Below are 24,211 nucleotides of genomic sequence, written 5' to 3'. Positions count from 1 at the left end.
CAGTTTTTCTGAATGTTGACCATTAATTTCAATGTGCATGTTTTAAACCACATTTTATATAGATTTACATGAGGGCTATACTACTTATTTCTGATAGATAAAATGGATTTTATTTTTCCCATCATGCCATGCTCACAGAAAGAACAAATAAAAGATACATTTAATTAGCTATCCCACTAGATATCTATGATTAAATACCCTCTAATAGATGTAGGTTTTACTTGAGTGCAGTTGGTCAAACATTTCGCACTATATATGATGTTTAGATCGAGCATAGCAGTGCAAGCACTGCTTTTCCGACATGTTGGTATCTCTATCTGGCCTTCTAACCACGCCCATCATTATCACTCTTCATGGGCCTGCCTTTCGAAAATCCTTTGTTTTCGTTGGTATCTGCTTTACATTTGTCCCTCCTTAGGACGGTTTTGTTTACCGCCTTGGCCATCAACCCTGTTACATGGATAACTGAACTATTGCCGATAACTTTGACTGCGAGCAAACTTCTTTTTCCTTTTGTCTCTATCCTTCGCGCTCACGGCAGCGCTTTGAATTGGCTCGCTTAAATCAACTGTTTTACTTTTTATTTTCAGTTTGTGTGGCAAGAAAGTTCCAGGTATAAATTTACAACACTAATAGCTCTAACCAGAGCAAATGCGAGACCTATTGTCTTGCAAATGCTTGTTTAAATATGGAACACTGACTGAAAAACTGTTTGCCCATCATCAGCCATACTGGCTGCTGTCACACTGAGAGCCTTCTCGAAGTTACATTTCTAGAACACATCAACCGTACAAGACATCAAATCTCACAGATACATCGGGGGGAGGGGGGGGGGGGGGGGGGAGGCCACCGTCTGCCCTGCAATCATACCCTCTGCTTCTGCACCCAGAGCCCGTGTTCAGAACACAAATCGCTAGACCCCGAGTTGCAAATGAACATCATATTCTCGAGATTACACGCTCAAACCGTTCAATGCTGCACAAAACTCACTCCAATTAACGGATCACCACAAGTACGTTCTCCTTAGTATAGTGTGTTCACATGATTTTACCATTCCTAAAGAGTCTGGGGACCCGCCGGGGGTCATGATGAATGTAACCTCGCCTTTAATCATACATGGTGAAGTGTACCAGATGCCAGACAGACCAACCCGGGAATATTCACAGGATTTCCTCTCTCCTCCATGCTTTCCTGAATGAAGGGATTGTATTTCCTTCCACTGATCCGAAGCGGGCGCAGTTACGTAAACACTGACACGCATGTGTTATATGAGGCGGGACCCGCAAAGGCTTGAGCACACAGACGCAAAATGTGAACTCCCTGCCTGGTAACAGGACTAGAACCACACACTGAACTACTGCTAAGTGGCTAATAAGTAACCTAACTAATTATCACACCCCTCTATTTGCGGCAGTATTTTACATAGTAGACCAGAAGGAGAGCTGCTATAGTCAGCACATTAAACCTGTTAAAATGAATTATTCCTGAAAGCATATTTCCAGAGTAGCAGCAAAACGATCAAACAATGGAATGCCAACTCTTCTATTTTGAACGAAATGGTACATTACCGTTTTAAGAGACTTCGAGTTCTGTAGTCTTTCAAAGATTAAGGAAATGGGTGAGGACTGGCTAATGCGTATACTCAGTTCACTTAAACGTGTATAGCACTCCTTAGCACAGACGCACGTCGTTACAAAGCTCTTTAAACACGGGAGCAACTAACAATGTTATTAAACACTTGAGAGCAGAACTACTGAAATAAAATACTCAGCCACAGTCACTGTCTCCTTCTCCATTTTCGTCTCCAGAAATCAGCCAATCCGCCTAGCCCCCGTACTCTAAGTTGTACACCTAGCCTCTAGGAGGGAAGGAGGAGCTAATTCAGTTATATGACCTCAAGCGCTCTTTCTCGCATTTACACCATAACTTTCAGCTTCTCCATAAATTCGACCAAAAAGTCTCCCATTCTCATTAGGCGACCTAAGAGTGAACCGCTTTCTGGTCGTTTTCAAACTTTCTGTAACTGAATGAGGAAAACCAGTCTCTACCGACTATTGGCCCTCTGACCTACAGCCTTCACAACTAGGCCCACTTCGAGCCATGGTTGCAATCATGAATAATGTATGCATTCTTTTCTATTATAATTGTTTCTCTCTGTCACAACTGCTGAAATGCTGGGCCACTGATTTCTCCAACTTAAAATCCTTGCCTCAAATCGACCTCTAGCAGGAGAGTGTGTGTGTGTGTGTGTGTGTGTGTGTGTGTGTGTGTGTTGTCCCTTTTAAAATACTGCAAAACCTATTTTGGCCTCTCCAAGTACTTCCTCTGAACGCTCTCTTCATAAATTGGAGGTGAAACTTGTGCGCGGACCGCTCAGACACAAGCGATTATCTCTGGCTCTCTACTCCCTCCGCTACCTGCTAATTCTAAACGGGGAATTCAGCTCTGGGCTGTCTTGTACTCAGTGCCTTTCACAAAACAAAGACTGCAGAGGTCTATGTATTTATGGTCTTGTGCATTCCCTCTGCTGGAAGTTCCTTGCACCAAGCACCACAGCAACGCTGTTCAAGCTTTACTTGTGTCACATTCCCAGCTTTGAAACTCTCTTCCCTTGCCTATATGTTCTCTCAAGTTCTATACAGTTCGAGTGGCGTCCTAAACAGCACGTGTTTTGCTAACTTGCTGCTGTGTTGTTATTTCTCAGTTAACTCATAGGTTCCTAGTTCAAAGACGCCTTTCTGGCAAACATGTGCTAAATAACTAAATAAATAAATATATATATTTTTTGTGTGAAATGAAGTCCATTTTCCTTAAAGGAAAACGGAATGTATTTAAAAAAAGAAAATGAAACGTTTAAGTTGAACTTTAAGAGTAGGAAGTGGTCCCTCTAACCACAGCCTGCTCTTAAAAACTATTTGTTTCAAAATTCACAAATGGAAAGTGGTCCCGTGGGAACTCCTTCTCATTTGCAAATGGTTACCACAACCCTTGAAATGTCAGTAAAAAAAAATGAATGTTTTGCAACCGTAATTCAGCCGCAAAACAGTCATACATAGCATTGCAAACCCATCCCAAATATCGAACCACTAAACACAAATTGCGATTCTGTAACATGTTACCAAATCGCAAATCATGTTTCGTGCATGTGAAAAAGCATTTTTGTGGTCGGAAACGTCCCAATTCATAGAATCCGGCCGTGTCTGAGAGGAAAAATGCTTTTATTCATATGTCCCATTGTGGACATAGTACCAGAGTGCCTGGGGACTAGAAACAGTTATAAATAGATCGTTTCTCATAGATGCAGGAGCACCAGAACTATCCATGGACAGAGTTCAATGGGGACTACGTGTGAAATCAAATTCATGCAAAGGCCTCGTGGTCTCAGTTTCACCACAAAAACTTCTGAATTCCAAGCCAACCTGATAACATCAATGGTAGGACATTCCTGCGTGTTCCTAACAGAAATATATTGAAAACTTGCCTTTTCAAAATAGCATTTCTCTAGCCTGCTTTCTTGCAAAAAGTAAAAATGTAAACACCGCCGGTCTACACACCAGCTCATATCTTTAAAACGAGACGATGTAGTTCCCTACGAAACATCAAACACCTTAGTGTCTGACCTGTCAATGAATCTAAATTCTTGGTTTTCTCAAAATACGTTAGTCAAAACACCTATCTTCCTCGGTCTATCACTTTGTACAACCTGCATTTACACCATGACAGTCTGGACAGAGGGGAAGCTGGAAAGAGGTTTCAATCTTGTGAAGGTTAGAAGGCCGTAATCAACAAGTCGCAGGCAGGAAGGCAACATCTGCTGAGTGTTTGGATCGATGTGTGCTTGCATAGTCTAACCCATTTGTTGCTAGCAAACTATTTTATGTAAAAAAAGAGGGTGTATTGAAAGCTGCACGCCCCGAGTTTTATGCTGCAGATTCACAAAACATCTCTCAAAAGGACCAGTTTGGCCTTATTTGTACTTAATAATGTAAACTTCCCCCACCTATACTGTGACATTGCAGTAGATGACAACCCTAAACAAGCATTTGCAATGCAACGGGTCTCGCATTTCTCCGAGTTATAACTATTAGCAGTTGTAAACGCCCAACCGGACTTTCCATGCCACATTAAATGAAAAAATGAAAAAAAAAAAAAAACGCGATCGCGCTGCTACAGTTCACTCGTAGAGAAACCTATTGGTAAAAGTGCAATTATCTACGTAACCGGCAAAAGTACAATTCAACTATGTAACAGGGTCGATGTCATCGAAAGCGCTCGACTTCTTTCAAGCATGATCACTCTACGAACATAGATAAAAAGTAGTCCACAAACAGGATGGAAAACAGCGAGCCTCGCATGTTTTCAGTACTTGGTCTCTGCGCTCGAGGAGGGCTAACCACCGGAAAAGGCATGACGTATGCATGCCTTCCACTAATGAAAGCAAGCAAGCAGATTTTAACAGGCAAGCCCACGAACCAATGAAAGACACAAGACACTGACGTGACATGGACGGGGCTCCAAGCCCTTTTCTAACTCCTAAAGCATCTCGCAAGCAAAACACATGCGAAAGCACATGCAACGCAGGCTCGACCCTAACAAACAAGCATTGGTAATGCCAATATGCTTGGCTTTAATGTGCAAACACCTCAAAGACATTCACAAATGCTGTGTACATACTTTGAATGCACAATTTGTCTGTTTCTGACCCTTTTGGGAACAAATCAGCCAATTTTTTAGGCTGATCTAGATACCAGGAAATTTACAATTTTGGAGAGTGGCTCCTTCGGCAAGTGTCACTCCATCTAGAGGCAATTATTTTGGCTATTTCTGCCTCTTTTTGTTTTAGGCCCAACGGCGTTCACCAGAAACCACTAGACACCAAGGATTTTAATTGTTTGCAATTTTTGGAAGTGTGCCGGCGGGCAAGGGTTTGCTCCCCTTCAGGGAGTGAATGTTTTGGCCATATTGTCAGGCCCATCTGCCCCCCAGCTTGGTGTGTGTGGACTGGAGCATTACTTGCATTTGTGATCGTAATGTTTATTTCTCCTTTTTATTCTAGTGCAAAGTTTTTGATTCCTTTGCTGTGACTCCTGCTTGTGGTTCCAGCAGTAGCAGATCTGCGTAGTGGCTTGTGTTTGGTAAGAAAACCATTTTTGTTCTGTGTACTTCAAGGAGTACCATTGCAATGCATGAAGGAGTTTTTGTAAATGGTGTAATAATAGCGGCATCTTTAGCTTATGTTTTATTGTGTATGAAATTCTCCTTGGATGTGTGCACTATGTATATTATGTTGTCTTATGTGTAATTTTATTTATTTTTTTCCTTCTTAGTGGGATATCGTTGGTGCTTGCTTTGTCTGTGCAGAGTATGCGCTGGTGAACCTTGCAATCTCTGGCAAATGAGTAGTATTGTTTTTTAGTAGATGGGCCTTTGTGATAAACCACACTTTGTTTATTATTTCTTTTACACGGTGTTGGTTGTTGTTGACTCACTTATCAAGTTACTTTTATCAGTAAGGATTATGGATAGCCGCAAGATAACCGCTCAGCAGGTTGTTGGTATGCTTTTTGAATCTTTCTCTTGCCATGATTATTACAACGACTCTGCATCTGAGGCACATGAGGAAGTGCAAGACTCTGGCAGTGGATTTTGTGCCCGAGAGGAATCATCTGATGATGAAGCCACTTTCAGTGCGGATGAAGGGCCTGTAATAGAGGAGAACACTGATGTGCAAATAGTGTAGCAGCCTGGGGCTGAAAGGCTTTCCATAGGAAGAGCTGAACTCTGGATTGCCCTAAACATGGTGCAGCCGGCGTTGCCTGCCTTTACTGGTGTCACAGGGTGAAGAGTGAATACTGAAAACGTTTTGCCTACAAATTTCTTTGAGATGTTTACGGACAATGTATTTGAGGTAAGATTGTTGAGCAGACTAATTTGTACGATAAACAGTATTTAAAGAACAACAGTGTTAGACTTAAGGCCCACTCTAGAGCTACCCGGTGGTCTCCCAAAAATCTGTAAGAGTTGAAGAAGTTCTTGGGTTTCATTTTCTTTTTAATGGGCTTGATAAGGAAGCCGTCATTGTCTTCCTATTGGTCAACCAGGCCCTTGATGGTAGCGGCTATACTTCCTGCAATCATGAGTTGTGATTGGTATTTGCTTCTGCTCCGGATACTGCATTTTGTTGATAATGCATTAGCGTTGCTACAAGATCACCCAGATTTAAGATCTTTTTAAGATTCAGCCTGTCTTTGATCACTTTGTAGATCGATTTTCAGAGATCTATGTTCCAGGGAAATAAATAGCTGTGGACGAGTCTTTGGTCATGTTCAAGGGCTGTTTGGTTTTTAGGCAGTACATTCCTAGCAAAAGGGCGCATTTTGGAATTAAGATGTATATGCTGTCTGAAAAAAAGTACACAATGTCTATAATTTCCGGGGCTACACTGGTAGGGAATCCACTACTGACCACCTTGGTTGTCCTCACACTTTCGGAATTAGTGAGAAAATTGTGTGGGATCTTGGTAGAGGATTTTTTTTTTTTAATCATTCTACATTGATGTGAAATTGTTCAGTAACTGTTCAAAGTGGACACTGTTGCTTGTGGCACAGTCTGCTCTATCCGTAAAGGTTATCCAAAGGAGCTTGTTTATTAAAAAAACAAAAACGTGAGGGAACAGTGCAGTGCCTTGCATAGTGATGAACTGCTAGCTGTGCAATTTGCAGACGGGGATGTCTACATGCTGACTACCATCCATGATGAAACTACTTCACCTGTGACTGTTTGGGGTCAGGATGCTGAAGTGCGCAAACCAGCCCACATTTCAGATTACAATAAGCACATGGGTGGTCCAGACAGAGTAGATCAGAGGTTGGAACCTTTAACTGCTGTTCGTAAGGCTTACGTTTGGTATAAGGAGTTTGCTATCCATCTATTCCATTCAGCAACCTTTAATGCTTTTCCTGTGCTCTCCAGAGTCAAAGATTACTTTTGTTCAGTTTCAGAAATCTGTGATAGGCAGTCATGTTGTAGTGGAACAGGCAAGTTTTCCTAGAGCTGGAGTGGTGGAGGATGTGGCTAGACTAAAAGATCACAAGTCTGCTCATCACATTTCTCCCACGCGCCCCCCCCCCCCCCAAAAACAAAATCCTTCTAAGAGGTGTACAGTCTGTATGCAAAAAGGCATGCGGAAGGAGAGTCATATGAACTGCACTGACTGTCCTTCTAAACTTGTGCTGTGTGTGCCTGTTTGTTTTAGAATGTATCATACACATAAGAATTTGTGTCACTCATGCCAAATCGCGTGTGTGTGCGTGTGCGTGCACTTGATGAATACATGGTTGTGCAGTGATAATTGTCTTTTCTGTCATTCTCTGCCAAGGTGTAAATTCTCTACATCGTCTCTTGTTGCGAGTCTTGCATTGTGCTGGGCCCGTGGCTGGGGATGTGAATGGTCCTGTGAGTGTATCACATATGAAATTTGTATGAATAACCTGTAAAGTGTTTTTTTTCTTGTCGCAGCTTTACAACTCATGAGCTGTGAGTCAATGGCTCGTTTGTTTGACCTTTTCATTTTTAACAGTGCAATTAATTTTTGTGAAATTTCTTGTTAATAAAAGGTTTTTAATTGAACCAGCACTAACCCTTGTGGCAAATCTAACCAGTATGTATGTGTAAAAATAATAGTGGGCAGCCACAAGACTTATTTATTGGACTTCTCCCAGTTGGGAATTCAACTCATGAAAAAAACAGCTCTGCTGTAATCAGGCGATGAAGCACACCTCTGACATGCTAGGTGCCTCTGGTGGGACTCCAATGATGAAGCATGCCACCAACTAGGTTGGTGGGGAGGGGTCTTGTTAACAAAACCCAAGGGTATTTTTTTCACAATTTGAGTGTTTGGGACATCACAGAAGTAGGAGACTTGGTAGAGTGTTCAAATCTTCTCTAGGGAAAATCTACAAACTCTAGATATGTTTGATAATTAGACACCCAGTGGAGTAAAGGTTGGTGTGTCTCTTGATGATCCCAACACGTCTCATTACTCAATGCCCTGCAAATCTCAAAATGTGACTAAAAATCACACATTTTCCTTGCGTTTCAGTGCTATACTCTTCCAGAAACAGAAATAAAACCTCAAGTTTACTACCACCGAGTGTACCCCTCGGTTTCCTGATCAAAATGATGTAATTTGTGTGGGTGCCCAAAGCAGAGTCAGCCTAAAAATGCATTTTAAAAAACTGTGCTTAAAAAAATTCTTTGGTACCCCCTCAATTGCTACATGTTTTTGGCCTTTCCATGGGCCCAAAAGCCACAGGTAGGCACATCCACAGCTAGGTACACTGCAAAAAACTAGTCAGTTTTCAGTGGAAAAATGTGATGTGTCCATGTTGTATTTTGGGGCGATTCTCGTCACAGGCACTAGGCCTACCCTCACAAGTGAGCTACCATTTGAATTGGGAGATTTGGTGAAAGGAAGTTTGTGGCTCCCCTCAGACTCTAGAACGTTGCATCACAGAAATGTGAAGAATATGTGTTGTTTAGACAAATTTTGGGGTTTGCAAGGGATTCCGGGTAGAAAAGTGTGGTAAAAGTCACACAAGTCACCCCCTCTGGGTTCCCACAGGTGTCTACTTTTAAAAATATACAGGTTTGCTGCTAGGTTTCCCTAGGTGCCAACTGCACTAAAGCCCAAAACCCACAGCTAGGTGCATTGCAAAAAACGAGTCAGTTTCCAGTGGAAATGTGTGATCTGTCCATATTGCATTTTGGGGCAATTCCTCTTGCGGTCACTGGGCCTACCCATATAAATGAGGTACCATTTTATTTTTTATTTTATTGGAAGACTTGGGGGAATGCTGGGAGAACAAAAGCTTGTGGCTCCCCTCAGATTCCATAACTTTTGTATCACAGAAATGTGTGGAAAATGTTTTAGACAAATGATGACGTTTGCAAGGGATTCTGGGTAACAGAAACTGGTGAGAGCCACACAAGTCACCCCATCCTGGATTCCTGTAGGTGTCAAATTTTAAAAAATGTACAGGTTTACTAGGTTTCCCTAGGTGTCGACTGGGCTAGGGCCCAAAATCCACAGCTATGGGCACATTGCAAAAAATTAATTAGTTTTCAGTGGAAAAATGTGATGTGTCCACGTTGCGCTTTGGGCTGTTCCCTGTCGCGGGCATTAAGCCTACACCAACAAGTGATGTACTATTTTTATCAGGAGACTTGAAGGAACATATAATATCAGAACTAGTGTTGTTAGCAATTGTCTTTTTCTGCATTTGTGCCTTCCAAATGTAAGCCAGTATATCAGAAAGAAGTCATTTTGAGAAATGTCCACTAATTCACGTTAGTATGGGCACCCCCAAATTCAGAGATTTGCAAATAACCACTGCTTGTAAAGTCCATATCTTGTGCCCATTTCAGAGATATATAGGATTCCTTAATACCTATTTTTCACTCCTGATATTTCATCAAATGAAGTGCTGTATACCTGGTAAACAATGAAAAACCATTGCAAGGTGCATCTAAGTTATTGGTACTGGGTAGCTTGGGTTCTTGGAGAACCTACAAGCCCTATATATCCCTGCAACTAAAAGGGTCCAGCGGATGTAAATGTATATTGTTTTTGAAAATCTGCCATGCTGAAAATGTAGACACAATTGGCTGTTTTTCATCTCAATTTCAATATTATTTTATTTCAAGTGTTAGTTTCCATAGGAAAACCTTGAAGGATATACACTAATGATCCCTTGCTGAATTCTGTCTACGTTTTAGAAATGTATAGCTTTCTGGGATCCACCATTGGTTTCAGACCCATTTCTATCACTAACTGGAGGAGGTTGAAAGCATAAAAAAATTGAAAAATGGGATATGCCGGAGTAAAATGCTAAAACGGTGTTGAAAAATGTGGTTTTCTGAATCTAGTCTGCCTGTTCCTGAAAGCTGGGAAGATGGTGATTTTAGCAGTGCAAACCCATTGTTTATTCCGTTTGCAAGGGGGGAGGGGTGGGAACGGATGTTTTCTTCTGCAGCACTTTTTCCCATCTCACCCCCCCCCCCCAGAAAAAAAAAAAAAATTAGCTGTATTTTGGCTAATTTCTCGGTCCCTTCCAGGAGATAACACAAACCCTGTGTACCTTTAAAATCCGTGGGATGTTGTGGAAAAAAGACACAAATTTGATAAGGATAGCTTATGTGGACACAACGTTATGGGGGCCTAAGTGCGAACTAATCCAAACAGAAAAAAAATGCTTATCACGTGGAGGGTGGGCTTAGCAGCGAAGGGGTTAAAAATGTCTTTACAGTTATTCAAAGTTCCAGAAATTGCAAACACTTATAAACACTGGTAAAAAGCCTATATTAAACAACATTTTAAAAAAATGATTCGTCTAAAATTGTTTATAAGCATAGGAAGATTTCAAAATAGACTGCTGTTTGAATTGCTCATAACAGAAACGTTCACAAAATCTAGTTTTTATGTTGAAAGACAGATCACACGGGAACGACTGGTTTACAGATCAGCTCACAGAACAAGTTGGCCTTGAAAACACCCAAACTCTATCTTAAATAAATGGAAGCACCAATACAACGCACACAATAAAATGTAATTTATTTTCAGTAGGAGGCTCAGAAAAGACGGAACTCCCAATTCAATTATATGGCTTTTGTATTCAACTCTCATTAACCACAGGATGCAAGTCATAAAGTGCTCTGTCGTCTTTTTATGGTGAGACCGGAAGCACTTTAGACACTTATGTTGGTGAGTTTATGCCTCGAATTCCAAACTTAATTTCCGCAGTATCCCTTGACCCGTTTTTTTTTTTTTTTTTTTTAAAGATTATCTGTCATCTAGTTGCTATATGTAGAATGAGAAAAATATAGCGTAGTGTTTCGTTCTTGTTAAACCTTCGTCTGGCTTCCGATTAACTCCATTTTGGGGAGGAGAGAAGCAGCGAAAGCGAACTTTAGTTCTGCGACTTTACACAATTTATGTGTAAACATTTCCTGATCGGTCCACACACGTAGTCTAGTCTTCCAAGCAGCTATCCCCATTTAGTTACAGTATTATCAGCGTCCCCTTTTGTGCAAAATCCATTTTAAGAACTGCACAAAATTGACGTTTCTTAAATTACCTTAATAGGACTGAACCGACATAAAGCGTCGCATCTCATTCAAGCAATATTTAAACAATGCTTGGAAGATAAAAAGCAGCTATTTCGAATTTCAACACCTAGACGACACCCAGTTAAATGTATATTGTCAGTCGAGAGGTCTTCTGTACAATGCAATGCACAATGTCAGAAAGCAAGTTAGGTCTCCCCAGCATCAGTCAGCTATTCTGAAGCATCTCTCACACAGCCCTATTTAAGCATATTCGGCTTTGATGTTCTACTGCGATAGATACCAAATTAGACAGGAACTGCCATTCACCAAAGATGAGGCAATAAGTATTTCGAACACTGCTATGCAACTTAACATTATATCTTCTGGTATTGCTGGACTGAAACACTATCAACCACCTTGACATAACTGGCTTTTTGTCTAACTGTGACATGCTTTTGTGTTTGATAACCTGGTTAACTGCTTCTTGTCTTCCAAGTGACCCAATACTGTGCGGCATTATATGTTGACGCCATGCAGGGAGCAAGGAGCCAGCCACATCCTTAGTTCGTAATAGCAATGTTGAACAAAGAAGCACGTTGTCGACTACAACTACTACCGTTAAACTGGCAACATTAAGCAATAAAACTAATCAGGTGCAGGTTAAAAAATAAAAAAAAGCTGCACACCACCACCGTAATCAGCTTCCACAAATTGTCAGTAAATTCACAGCCTAGTAATGGCAGCGGTTACTATCCATGTTAAAGGAGTACTACTTTGTACCCTTAGCACAGGGGTGTGGAATTCCTATCGTCTAATATCCAAAACATATTGTTTGGGGTCAAAGACATGAAGGTTTTGTGCTTATTGTGTCCTCTGGGCAAGCAGGTCAACCTCCTTGTTGAAGCTTTAATTACACAATTAGGAGGGTTGAGACGTAGGATTCGGACAGTTTGAACCTTCATAAGACTAAGTCCAAAACTTCTGTACACATTTTCACAAACGTTATGCAGGCAATAAATAAAATGGAGTCTAATTGTTTGCAGAAGTCTAGAAGGGCACAAATCTATATTCAGCTGGCTATCTAAGAAGGTACACATTTAGTCTTCTAAGATGAGGGTATACACTTAATTTGCAGGAAAAAAACAAAAAATCTTGTCTCAGACTTATGCAGGCATATTTATAAAAATAAACTCAAAATGTATTCAGTTTCTTCCTAAAAATTCATAAATTTAGTTCCATTATTTAATCAGGAAATTATTTAACTGCCATCGCCTTCATTCACAGTTCATGTCAATTCATGGAGGTTCTTCAAACAGAAATCGAAAATCTCATTAATGTCTCTTTCTTCTAGCTCAATTCTTTGTCAGTTATGCCCTTTCTGGAGCTGTGTACATCTTGTTAGGTATTCCTATTACTCTTGGCAGTCTTTAGAGCTAACATTTTCCAGACCCTTTGTCATTTTGATTAGTAACTGCTTCAGCTGATTTTTCTTCATTCCCCCTTTGGCTTTATGAACCTTTTCAACACTTCCCTTTTTTGTCACACGCCTTCAGGCCATTCAGCTGGTATCAAGCTTTCATATTCAGTTTCATTTACTTCATCTACCTCGTTTTCCTTTGTTCCATGATTTGCACAACTTACAAATGAAAACGTAGTTTTGCTATTGATCTTTCATTTTTTACCTGTTGACAGGTTTGACTGCTGGGAGAGGAATGAACGCAAGTATAAAGTCTTGCACTTTTATTTTTATACGTTTGATTCTTTTCATTTTGTTTTGGCTATTTTTTGTTGTTCTCTGTGTTCATCTTGAACTCATTTTTCTCCCTCCTCTGGATCCACATAACGGACTCAAGCTTCACTCTGTGAATCAGCAACCTCAATCCTTGCTTCTTCATCTGCAGTTTATTCTCTTCCAGCGAGAGGACAGGATCCAATATAGGAATCTTCCACACTCAACAGCAGTGTTTGTCACCAATATGTCTTGGTAGGGCCATTCCACCAAGGCTCCAGTCAGATCTTTCGTACATGCTTCTTCACCACAACCCAGTGTCCGGGTTCCAAGTCATGGCAGGGTTCCTTGCTTGTTGAAGGTGTACTTAGGTTCACCTGGTGAGAGCATACCAAATCACCCAAACCCTTGCAGTAATCTAAAGCCAGATCATCAGTAACAGTTCGGAGAGAAGCTGATGGAATACTAATCCTGCGTCTTTAATTTGAGGTGCTTCTCATGCAGAGTAGAATTAGAGGGAGAACATCTGACTATTTTAATGAGGTCAAAGAGCACAATCTAGTCAACTTTGCTTTCATTGCACTGTTTACTCTCTCCACTATTCGAGATGGTTCGGGATTGCAAATACAAAGGAGCACTAGGTCCATTTCCAGGGCCATGCATAGGAACCTTATATTCTCATTAGGGTCGAGCGTGCAAGCACTCTAGCCTGCTGTAATCTCTCTGTGGGCTTTTACCAACGCCCACCACACACCCATCAGTTTCGTTGGTTTGTGGACTTGCCTTTAAAAAAAATAAAAAAAAGAAATTGCTCGATTTTATTTGTGAAAGGCATACATACATCATGCCTTTTACGGTGCTTAGCCCTCCTTGAGAGCATGGGCCAACTACTGAAAACATACGAGGCTCCATGTTTTCAGCATGGTTTCTGGACAATTTTTTTATTTTTATTTCCTACTCAGCGCGATCGCGCTGCACATTTGCTGATACGTTTGACTGAGAGCGAACCTCTGTTTCATTTTGTGTGCTCTTTCACGCCCATGGCGTGACACTTTAAATCAGCTCGCTTATGTAAAACTGTATTACTTTTCTTTTAAATTTTATGTGGCAATAAAAGTCCGGTTAGGACTTTAAAACGCTAACAGCTCTAAGTCGAGCAAATGTGAGACCCACTGCATTGCAAATGCTTGTTTTTTTAATGCGTTTTCCTATCTAAGGGGTGAGTGAAATGAGTCCCCCAAATCTAGGATTCAACTCCCTCAGTAATAGCTTGACTACAGTGAGTGTCACAACGTCTTGTCTGGTGTGACTCTATCCAGCTGGAAAACAGACAAATGACCACTAGGATGCATCCAAGCCATTGCAAACTGGAGTTTTATACAAACTCTACTTGTAGCCTCATGGATGGGTCATGTGATTTCCCCACATGACTCATGGTTACACAGCCCCTTCTCCCTATGTTCACCTGCTGACATCACAAATCTTTGGCATAAATTCTCAGCAATACTTCTAAAATGAGGATTAAACCAATATTTCTAGAAATGTGACTAAAGTTCCATCACATCCCACGTGTATGCCAGTGCACATATGTTGCCATTTGCAGATGAAATGAATGTAGCAACACAAATCTCCCCGCACTTGACCTCCAAAATGTATCTTTACCTTGAGTACACCCTGTTTTTTACCCTAATATTTCTTACTTTCTCCGATAAATCACTCTGTAAATCCCGAAGTTTCTCCAGTGTTTTACCCAATATTGACAAAAAAGCTATTTACATTCTCCCCTCTTTCAGAATTCCTGTCAAGTTCAATTGTACCAGACACAAGAGCACAGCATTTTGCAACTTTATCTGCAAAGTTGTTGCTCAATGTAAACATGCCATCTCCACTTCTGTGTGTGACACTTCAGAACAGCAGTTTTCTTAGAAAATTTTAAAAACTCCAGTAAATCAAAAATTCATGGACCATTCTTTATTGCAACAATGGACAACAGACTAAGAAAGAATTCCATTTGAGTCTTGCGTCCAAAAACCCCCCCACAAATAAATTAAAATACACCAACTAGAGTTAGTCATCTTGAATGTCTGGTTTTGGCTTGGTGCATAATTCAGTTGCATAATGCAATCGTGTTCACAATAAAAAAATTAATTGTCAACTTTTTTCTTCCTTCTTTGATGAATACAAGACCATGGCAGGATTGAGGGTATTGCAATATTTAATTGGTATGTAATCTGCCACCAATATAATCTGTTTTCACTTAGTCAAGCAGCTAATTGTGAGACTCTGACTGCATGTATGAGTTAGCAATGTTTTAAATGAACATGAAATCAAAACAATAAGTATACCCCATTGCTACTGTCTCACTCTGTACTACTGCCAAATCAGTGGCTGCAATGTTCTTTAGCCAACCAGGCAAAGCACTGGCTACTGGATCTATTGCTACAGAGAAGTATGGAATGGGTGTTTTACTGATTAAAATGAAAAGGGATATGGTTTACACTATGATGGGCGAGCATAAGGAACAGCAAGAGTCGAAAGAAGGAGAGTCAACCAGAAAAAGACAGAGGAAGCAGTGTTTCCTGCCAATGTCCAATACTTCTAGTTAAGTAGACTGGAAGACAAAGCAAGTAGCTAAGCGTGCCAATAGGTCTCATGAATGTCAGAAAGAATATACTACTACTAGTGTCAGGTATTTTGGAAGAAGTATTTTCCTTGTTTTCACTGGGGAATTTAGGATATTAGTTTTACTGAAAGGAAACAGCTATAATCTGTGCTGAAATATTTTCCTGCTTTTGGGCCAGAAAGCAACGTGAGATGTGGAAGTCGCTTGTGATGTGAAGTGTTTGTATGAACTGAGGCTTTATCTATTCTGTATTGCATGAGCCTAGACTTGTTGGCTTGGGGGGTTTGGAGTTGAACTATATTCTTTATGTTCCATGTGCCTCTCATTTAACTGTCTATTTCCAGGTCAGTAACAAGCAGAGACTAAAATATAAATGTGGTGAACAGTGTATATGTGGAATCCAACAATTCATTTAGAATAAGGAGTTCAATTGAGCACGCCCTTCACACACATCTGTATTTACATCCGAGATCACATATATCTGCCATTATTTTATGTTTTTGTTTTTAAACACCAAGCATGCTACCACAGCTATATAAGAAACAGGAATATAAAAGTGTTAGATTTAAATACCATTTAATTTTCAATTGGAATTAGACTTGGTTAACGAATGCCTGACAAATAACCATATTTAAAGGTAAATCCATCTCTAACATATAATCAGAAAATTAAGACGTTTGGAAAAGTCAATTTTAGAATAAAAGGAAGAGTATCCTTCTCTCACTCCACAGGGTCCATTATATGGAACCCCTTTTCTGACTATGAACTAGCAAAGCCAATAGACCTTGCCTTTTGGACCTATTGGCTTTGCCAATAGTTTTTAGTAATGCTGTACAGTAGCCAAGTGCTGTGCAACATGGCAAAAGAGAGAGGAAAAAAGGTGCTATGAAATGGCCACATAAGGTGCCTTTTTTTCTTTTCATTCACTGATTCCAGATGGAAATGTTGAATGAAAAAAAAAACGTTGCAGGTGGAACACCACAGAGAGCACAGGAACCAGCACATGAGCGAGAGAGCAACTTGCAGAGTGGGGGAGAAGCACTCAGGCGAGACAGTGTAATGTGGAATTGTGTTGGGGAGCAGCACATGAGCGAGAGAGCAAACAGAACTGCAGGGGAGAGACATTCACGAGAGACAAAGCTGAAAACCACATGCAGTCTTGTGGAGAGCTCAAGCAAAAATAAAATCATAGTTCCCTAAAAGAGAGCAGTTAAAGGGCACAAGTGAATAGGTTATGATCCAGGGGAGGAATAGAAATAATATGAGTAAGGCAAGCCATTGAATAAGGAGTAGGCAAATGAGTGACAATAATGCCAACCACTGGTATGCAAGGGGCTGGCTTTAAAACTAGTGTAAGATCTGGTCATTTGACCATAGGTCTTCTGCAACCAGACAGCTAATACTGTTTGATAGGCGGAATCTAAAAATTGGGTTTATGGCTGATCTACCACCTTTCAAAAAAGGCTTCAAGTCCTTCCTATATTAGGTGGCCAGGAGGCCGTCTGCTAAGAAAAGTCAGAGAAATGAGAGTGTTAAAACTGAGTCATTCAAACTACACAGTGTTTGAAAGCACTAGAATTTGTTGGGATTATTTCGCTCTAAAACTACATAGAGCTAAACCTGGATTGGAATAAACAGCATAGAATTAGATCAGGCTTAGATAGGAGCAGAGTCTGTTTCCAGGGATAGCTCAAGTTTTCAAGTTTCTAGTATCAAGTTTAAGTTTATTGACACTGTTAATTAAAACCATCGCAATTCAGACATACATACCTGTATAAATACTTAGCATACTCACTGTATTAAATGAAGACTCATAAAAACATAATGCTTGTTTAAACTAAAACTTATCATAGTAATAAATTGTGCATGGCTAAAATGTTCTCCACGGATTTCAACCTTACTCTTAAATTTAGGACTTTCTTGCTCCGTACAAAAAACTGTGATTGTAGGTGAGTGAGGCTCAGGGAATATCCTAAAGTGATTAACCCTAAGTTATACCCGAGACTGATTTCTGGCTGCAGCTAACCCTTTGGGAGCTTTACTAACATAAAATGATAACCCATGCGCACTTGGGTTCAACTTTATTCTCTAATTCCTTCTGGGCCTGTACCATAAATTTGGTCCCTCGACAAGAAAACAGAATTGAGAGTCCGCTGAGCCAACTAATGACGGCCTGCCTGCATGACCGTATATTCAATGTCCTAAAAATAATTTTCAGATACAATATCCTGTGACCTAGCAATCGGATCTTGTTGTCTCCATGAGGGGACCATATCTTTTGTTTCCATCAACCCAAATCGAAAAAGCATGAACTGATGTTTCAGCGACTGGTTGAAGTATGCTGCTAGATATTTCTGTGCCCGTAAAGTTTTGTTTGATGTTATTACAATTAAGGCGTGCTGTCTTCTTGACAATTTTTGTTTGTCAGAATTTAAAGACTTCATCTTAGTGACAGCATTTGCCTTCCGATAAAACTCCTTTTTGCCCAGGTTCCACTCCTAGGCTTCTGGCAGACCTAGCACTTTAATACAGTTGTTTAAACGATGACCCCCAGGTGCCTTTATCGTTGGGACTCTGTTGCTCCTTGATTTTCATCCAAAATAGGTTGTTTAGGGTACCAATCTCTGTTGCACGCATCCTCCAGCATAATTTGGTGAAAGCACATTTACTCTGAAATGCGAAGTTTTTCCGACCCAATTCTAGTCGGACCTGGGCTCGAGATGCTGGTCGTGGTATGCGAAAAACCATTTTGTAGGCCTTCGTCTGGACTTGATTGAAAAAAACTGCCTCCTTCCCCAGAATGATTTTGTCGCCATAAGTGACGGTGGGCATTAGCTGTGCTGCCATGACAGAAAGCAGGTGAGTATATGACGAGCAGCTCAGTTTTTGTTTTTGTACTTTGAAGTCATAGGTCAATGAAAGGGCTTTAGCTTGAGCAGCAGCAAGATGTTGCTTGAAAGTCAAGAGGCGATCCATAATGAATCCCAAATATTTGTATGTGGGGGCAACCTCCACCCGGGTTCCATTTATGAACCATATTTATACTTCTTATCTACTAGGTGGACAACCTTAGTTTTACTCAAATTCATTTCCAGACCTTGCATTGTTATGTATGTATGAAATGCGTCAATGCTATGCTGTAGTCCGACTGGTGTTTGGCTGAGTAAACTATGTTGTCTGCATACTGTAGCCATGCTATTCCTTTCTTGGCCAATACTGGCGGATGGTTATTTACAGGTGCAAGAGCCTCAGCTAGGTCAGCAAGATATAAATTGAACAGCGTAGGAGCTAGTACACACTCTTGTTTTAGTCCTTTTGCTGTTAATATTCTATTGGCGAGGTGGCCACCTTCTCCAATTTTTGCTTGCACCCAAATGCCTGTGTGCAAGTCCATCATTGCATTGAGAAGGCTGCAAGGGAAGCCCCAACCTTTCAGATTCTCCCATAGGCGGGTCCCTGGTACGCAATCAAAAGCTGCCCTTAGATCAATAAAGCATGCTAATAGCCTTTTCTTCTTAAGCCTGGCTTTGATTCCCAGCAGGGCAGGGTTGTCAGGTTAGTGGGGGGTCCCAAACCAGCTCTAAAGCCTGTCTGGCATTGTGGAATTAGATGTCTGTCATGAATCCATTCTGCTAGTTGTTGCAGTAGACAGGCTGCATAGAGTTTTGCTTCCACGTCTATCAATGCTATTAGCCTGTAGTTTGAAGGGCTTGTGGGGTTGCCTGCTTTGTATATTGGATTAATGGTACTGCCTTTCCATGCGTCTGGTAGACCCGTAGTGCCCTGGAGATCATTAAAAAGCAACGCCATGTAATGTGCCCAGAATGAAGGGTCTCCTCTAAACAAGGCATTCGGAATTCCGTTCTGGCCAGCTGCTCCTTCCAGTTTTCATTTCTTGATAAGGCTTGTCAGCTTTTCGATGTCGATGTTCATTAGTGGGTGCTTTTTTTAATTTTCGTTTAGAGGTAAATCAGTTTGCGTTGTCACTCTGAAGCCAAAGTTAATCTTACTTAAGTCATTAGCTGCCTGAGTGGCCTCCTCCTTCACATGGTGCTCTGGGAGTAAGAACATGGTTTGTACGTGGGCTTCCCATGTAGCCGCATCAATACTGACGTTTGTGTGTCGATTTTTTCCCTGATTTAGTCCGTTTATCAGTTCCCAGAACTTTTTGTTATTTTTCTGTTTGTTGGACATGAGCAGCTTGGTCCACAAATCCTCATGATACCTCTGTTTTGCCACCCAGCAATTTTTCTTGTATTTGGCTTAGTTAAGAAAGCCTTGTGTTATCAGATTTTCTTCCCCAGGGTGTGTCCTTTAGGACATTTTTTTAATTCTCTAGAGACTTGATTTTTCTCATTACGCAGTGTTTTGTTAAATCATGGCTTTTCTGCTCTGCCACTCAACTTTGTTTTTTGTCTCGATGACCGAAATTGGGAGATATTTTTGATGGAAAATGTATTCATTAAGGAATCACACAAGTGCATCCAAGTGGTCACTCGTTCTCCTGGAGGATGATCTTCTTGCTCCTGCATTTTTTGTGTTTCTTTAAGCTCATTAATTGGGCCAGCACTGCAGTACACTTCTTCCATTACAATTCCAAAGCTCGGCCCCTTCCATTTCAATTTTTTTCTATCATAAGTCACTGGGGCTGAAATTATGATATTAGCGGAGGGAAGCCGTTTCCATTCATTCCGGATCTTAATGAGTTGTGGGAAGTGGTCGCTCTCTGTGTGTTGTTGGATCCTATATGCTAAGACCAATAGCAGTGCAGTTTCATTTATTAATGTAAAGTCGATGGTGAATTTTTTTGTGCCACTTAAGAAGATTACTTGTGCGGATGAAGCATCCTCCGGGTGAGGCGTCAGGCAGCACAAACCCAGGATTTCAAGCTTTATGTTTGCGTATGTTCCGTTAAGGGGTTTTGTGCTGCCCTTTCTCAAATCAAGGTTGAAATCGCCAGACAGAATGAGGATTGTGTCCTTGTTTTGCTTCTGCAGCATTCTTACAATGCTGATCAATGTTTCCATATTTTCACTGTTTTGCGTTTTATTAGGGTGAATATATACATTGATCAATAGTAGGGTTTTGTTGTTGCCTGATGGAGCCCGATGTTCCAACTTTATTGGTAACAGCCAGTCAATTCCCAGGGCGATCTGTTTGATTACCCAGTTGATTTTCGTGGAGCAGTACGTTGTGAGGCCCCCCCCTTAGGGTGGCCGTGTCTTTGAGGTTGTTTTGCAGACACATCTGTCCCAGAATATCTAGACATTTGTATCAGCTCCATGCACCATGTTTCCTGCAACATGATGATTTCAAACTGCTGTAGGAAACAGGACCGCCTTGTCGGTAACCAGATTTTTTTTAGACCATGAGTGTTCCAGGAGCATATATGGATGTTTTCTGGGTTTTCGTCAGGACCAATTAGGATTGTTGTCTTTAAAATTTGCCTTCCAACCTGTTTGACTGTCGAGGGCGTGCCAATGAAGATCTGTTGGTGCATGCCGTGATGAAGCAAGCTTTGGTTCCTTTACTATTGTTAAGTGTTCCCAACTACTTGGGGAGATTTCTACTACCAAGGCCCCTTTATAAATTAAGCCGCCCTTCTTTTGTTGCTGAATCAGAAGATTGGGGTATCTGGGCAGTTTTCATTTTTTGCAGGACAATGCCCCATGCGCTAAACGTGTCTTGATATACTAAAACTTGGTCAATTATGGCTGACGTGGCCCATGATGTCAGCGTTTCCTCTTGTCTTTATTATTTGGATGTGGAATGAACTCAACAGTCATCAGCTCTATTGTTGAGATATGAGCCAGAGGCTGAATCGCATTTATTAACTTTAGTATGGTGCCTCTGATTAGTATGTCAAAAGCCCCCTTCGAATCATAGCAGGGGATTAAAAGTAATTTATGTTCCCAGGGATAGCAAAAAGTCACTTTGCAGACAATGACGCAGTATTTAAAGCAGATAAATCAATGTAGGCCTACACTACATTTTCACAGTTCCAGGTTTCTAAACATATATTAGTTGCCAGATTATCAAGTAACTGATTTCTGTGCCCATTAATGACATTCATTGAAAACAAGAACCATTGGAGACAATATTGAAAAAAAAAGTTCATGTAAGATTTGCTACGGATAGCAACATTTATGGATTACCACACAAAAAAACAAAAAAAAGAAAACATAATCAATGCCAAAAGATCTCACCATTCATTCGATGTAAAACAGCATTACCAAAATAAATTTAAAAAAAAAGAAGAAAAAAAAAACAGGCCAAGGTGTAAAGGCTTGTTTGTGCACATGCAGCACCACGCATGCGACAGTATACCTCATCATACCAGTGGTCATTTTTTTCTCTTTTCTGTTTTAACTTTAAATTAACTGCTCCAAGATGATGTGCAGCTTTCACAGAGCGAAAATAAAAACAAAAAAGTGCAACGCACATGAGAGCTACAGAAGCTGCCTAGGTAGCATATAGCAGCTGTGTGTAATCCAAATCATTTTAATAAAAAGCATTAAAAACTAAAAATTCACAGCTGAAATGGGAGCAGGGAGACAGTAAGTAGACCAATGGGCAATAGGCGATGGGGTGAGAGAAATGGAAGAGCATGAAGCTGAGGCAAGAAGGAAAATAAAAATAATTAAAAAGAAAGAAAGTGATCGAGAAAGCAATGGGGTGGGGGAAGCAACAGAGAGCTGAAGAGGGGAGGAGACAGCAACACCAAAAATGCATGGAATGTTATTTGGATGAGAGTTAGAAGCACATGAAGTGGAGCGCAAGAACTTCATGTAGTTTTGAAGACCATGAGAAATTTTGTATCCTGAATGTGAGCACTGGAAAGATACAAGTCATCTAATTAAAAGACTGAGAAGAAGCTTTGCTTCAGGGGAGGGAAAAAAGCACAAAAGGAAGGAAAGCCACGCAATACGATGCAGACAAGAAGACAGCCAATCAGTCGGAAGCAATGGGCTGACCAAGAACCTATTGTATGATTTTAGGATGGCCCACCAGAGGCTTTCAGGTACTAGACAGTTCAAAGCTGTCTGGTAGGCAAGCCCGAACAAGAACAAAACTATTTGTTTACTATGTAAAAACTGTATGTATCTGACAGTCATAAATGGCAACAATAAAAAAAAACTCATTCAGTCATGATAATGTAATTGTTTACACAAAAGCTGACACTGTTGAAACACTCTATCCCTGGCTTTTTTCAAGGCATTTTACAGAGCAATGTAAAGACCCTCAAGAGATTTATACAGTACATTTGTGCTCGCAGGGCACTACTCCTTTTCTTAAGTGGGTTTAATTTAATTCCTTGCTTTATGCCCTTGTCAATCCAAAAGCACTAGTGAGGGTATAACAACTACTTACAGTTTTTCCAGAATGCCAAGTCCAGCGAAAGAACCATTCTTCAATTCCGGTATTTTGTTATTGCTGAGGATCCTGTCAAAAAACAGAACGCGTTAGTAAAACACCTTTAATAATTAAGGTCAATACAAAGCCATTTTTTTACACTGCTTCCTAACATGCACCTTGCCTACATTGCATTTCATGCGTTTTCTTACCTTTATCATATAGATGCACTTATTAACTAGCGTTATTGGAGGTACGACTGAAATTGACACAATGAAATACAGACGTTGCCAAGGGCAATAGGTCTCACCTTATTGGCCTATAGACTTTCGCCGATGTGGGATAAAAAGGGAAAAAGTCACAATGATGCTAGACTAGCTACATGAAATGATAAGCATAGTAGCTACATGAAATGGTAAGCATGCATCACAGCACCTACGGAATGAATGTTATTTTCCCCGTTTAAAGGTTCTGAAAGTCACAGTGATAGATAAATGAAAAAAAAAGTCATTTGATTTGCGCATTTTTCAGCCAGATGAGTGGTCTGACAGTAAAGAGCAGCAACCACGCCCTCCAAAAATGTAAATGATCAATATGGGTAGGAAGTAATGGAAGAGCAGGTGAAGGGCTTGGGAGAGGAGCAACATGGAGTGGGTTGAGGGAGGCGAGGGAGCAACAGAAAGCGCCTGTAGCAGGACCAGCAGCAAATGGCAGCTGCCGTGCTCCGCCAGCTGCCATGCTCCCTCCAAAAAGTAAAAAAATAAATAAACAAACAAACCTTTATTGCAGGACTATGTAGCAGTACAGGAGCAATGGAGATGCGGGTGAAGGAGAAACAATGGGGCAGGTGTTTGAGGGGGTAAGCAGGAGACATGCACTCTCGTGAACTGGTTAATGAAAAAGAAAAAGTAGTTCCAGAAATCTGAGCAGTGGAAGGATACAAGTCACCAATCTTAAGGATGGCATAATGCCAGGCTCTAGAGGAAGAACCAACACAAGAAGAGGAAGGCCAGCCATTGCATGGAAAGCAGTTTGATGAGAACGATAGTACAGCCAACCAATTGTAAGCAGTGGGCGGGCCCTAAAACCACTTCAAGTTTTTGGTATGGTCCACAGGAGGCTTTGGGCTACAAGACAGCTAAAAAGCTGTACCAGTACGCAAAAAATAAAACTATGCAGATAAATATGTCTCATACCATGATGTACTGTCCGTTGATCCACCTTTAAAATTTATTATTCTCTAGTGCCAGACCCCTAAAATTGCTTGGCGCCAATAACCATCTGGACCAGATGTGGCTGTCAAAATCATCTGATGCAGGTATCCCATAGCAGAAACAAAAGTGAATAAAATAATTCCCTGTTTAATAGGTTTCAGGATGGCAGGTTACACAAATACCACA

The 24,211-nt window shown here is 40.8% G+C and overlaps 1 protein-coding gene across 1 annotated transcript in view; it reads right to left on the bottom strand.

Annotated features, from left to right (window-relative positions):
• The window catches only part of ADGRA3 (adhesion G protein-coupled receptor A3), a 208,588-nt gene that overhangs the window by 149,908 nt on the left and 34,469 nt on the right, over positions 1-24,211 (bottom strand). Inside the window, exon 2 of the mRNA XM_069202173.1 lies at positions 22,830-22,901. Within this exon, the coding sequence (XP_069058274.1) occupies positions 22,830-22,901 (72 nt within the window). The remainder of the gene's footprint in view (positions 1-22,829; positions 22,902-24,211) is intronic.

The sequence above is a fragment of the Pleurodeles waltl genome, chromosome 1_2 (genome assembly GCF_031143425.1).
Source record: "Pleurodeles waltl isolate 20211129_DDA chromosome 1_2, aPleWal1.hap1.20221129, whole genome shotgun sequence".
Taxonomy (NCBI): Eukaryota; Metazoa; Chordata; class Amphibia; order Caudata; family Salamandridae; genus Pleurodeles; species Pleurodeles waltl.
Note: the sequence above shows the minus strand (reverse complement) of the source record. Positions and strands in the feature narration are given on the sequence as shown.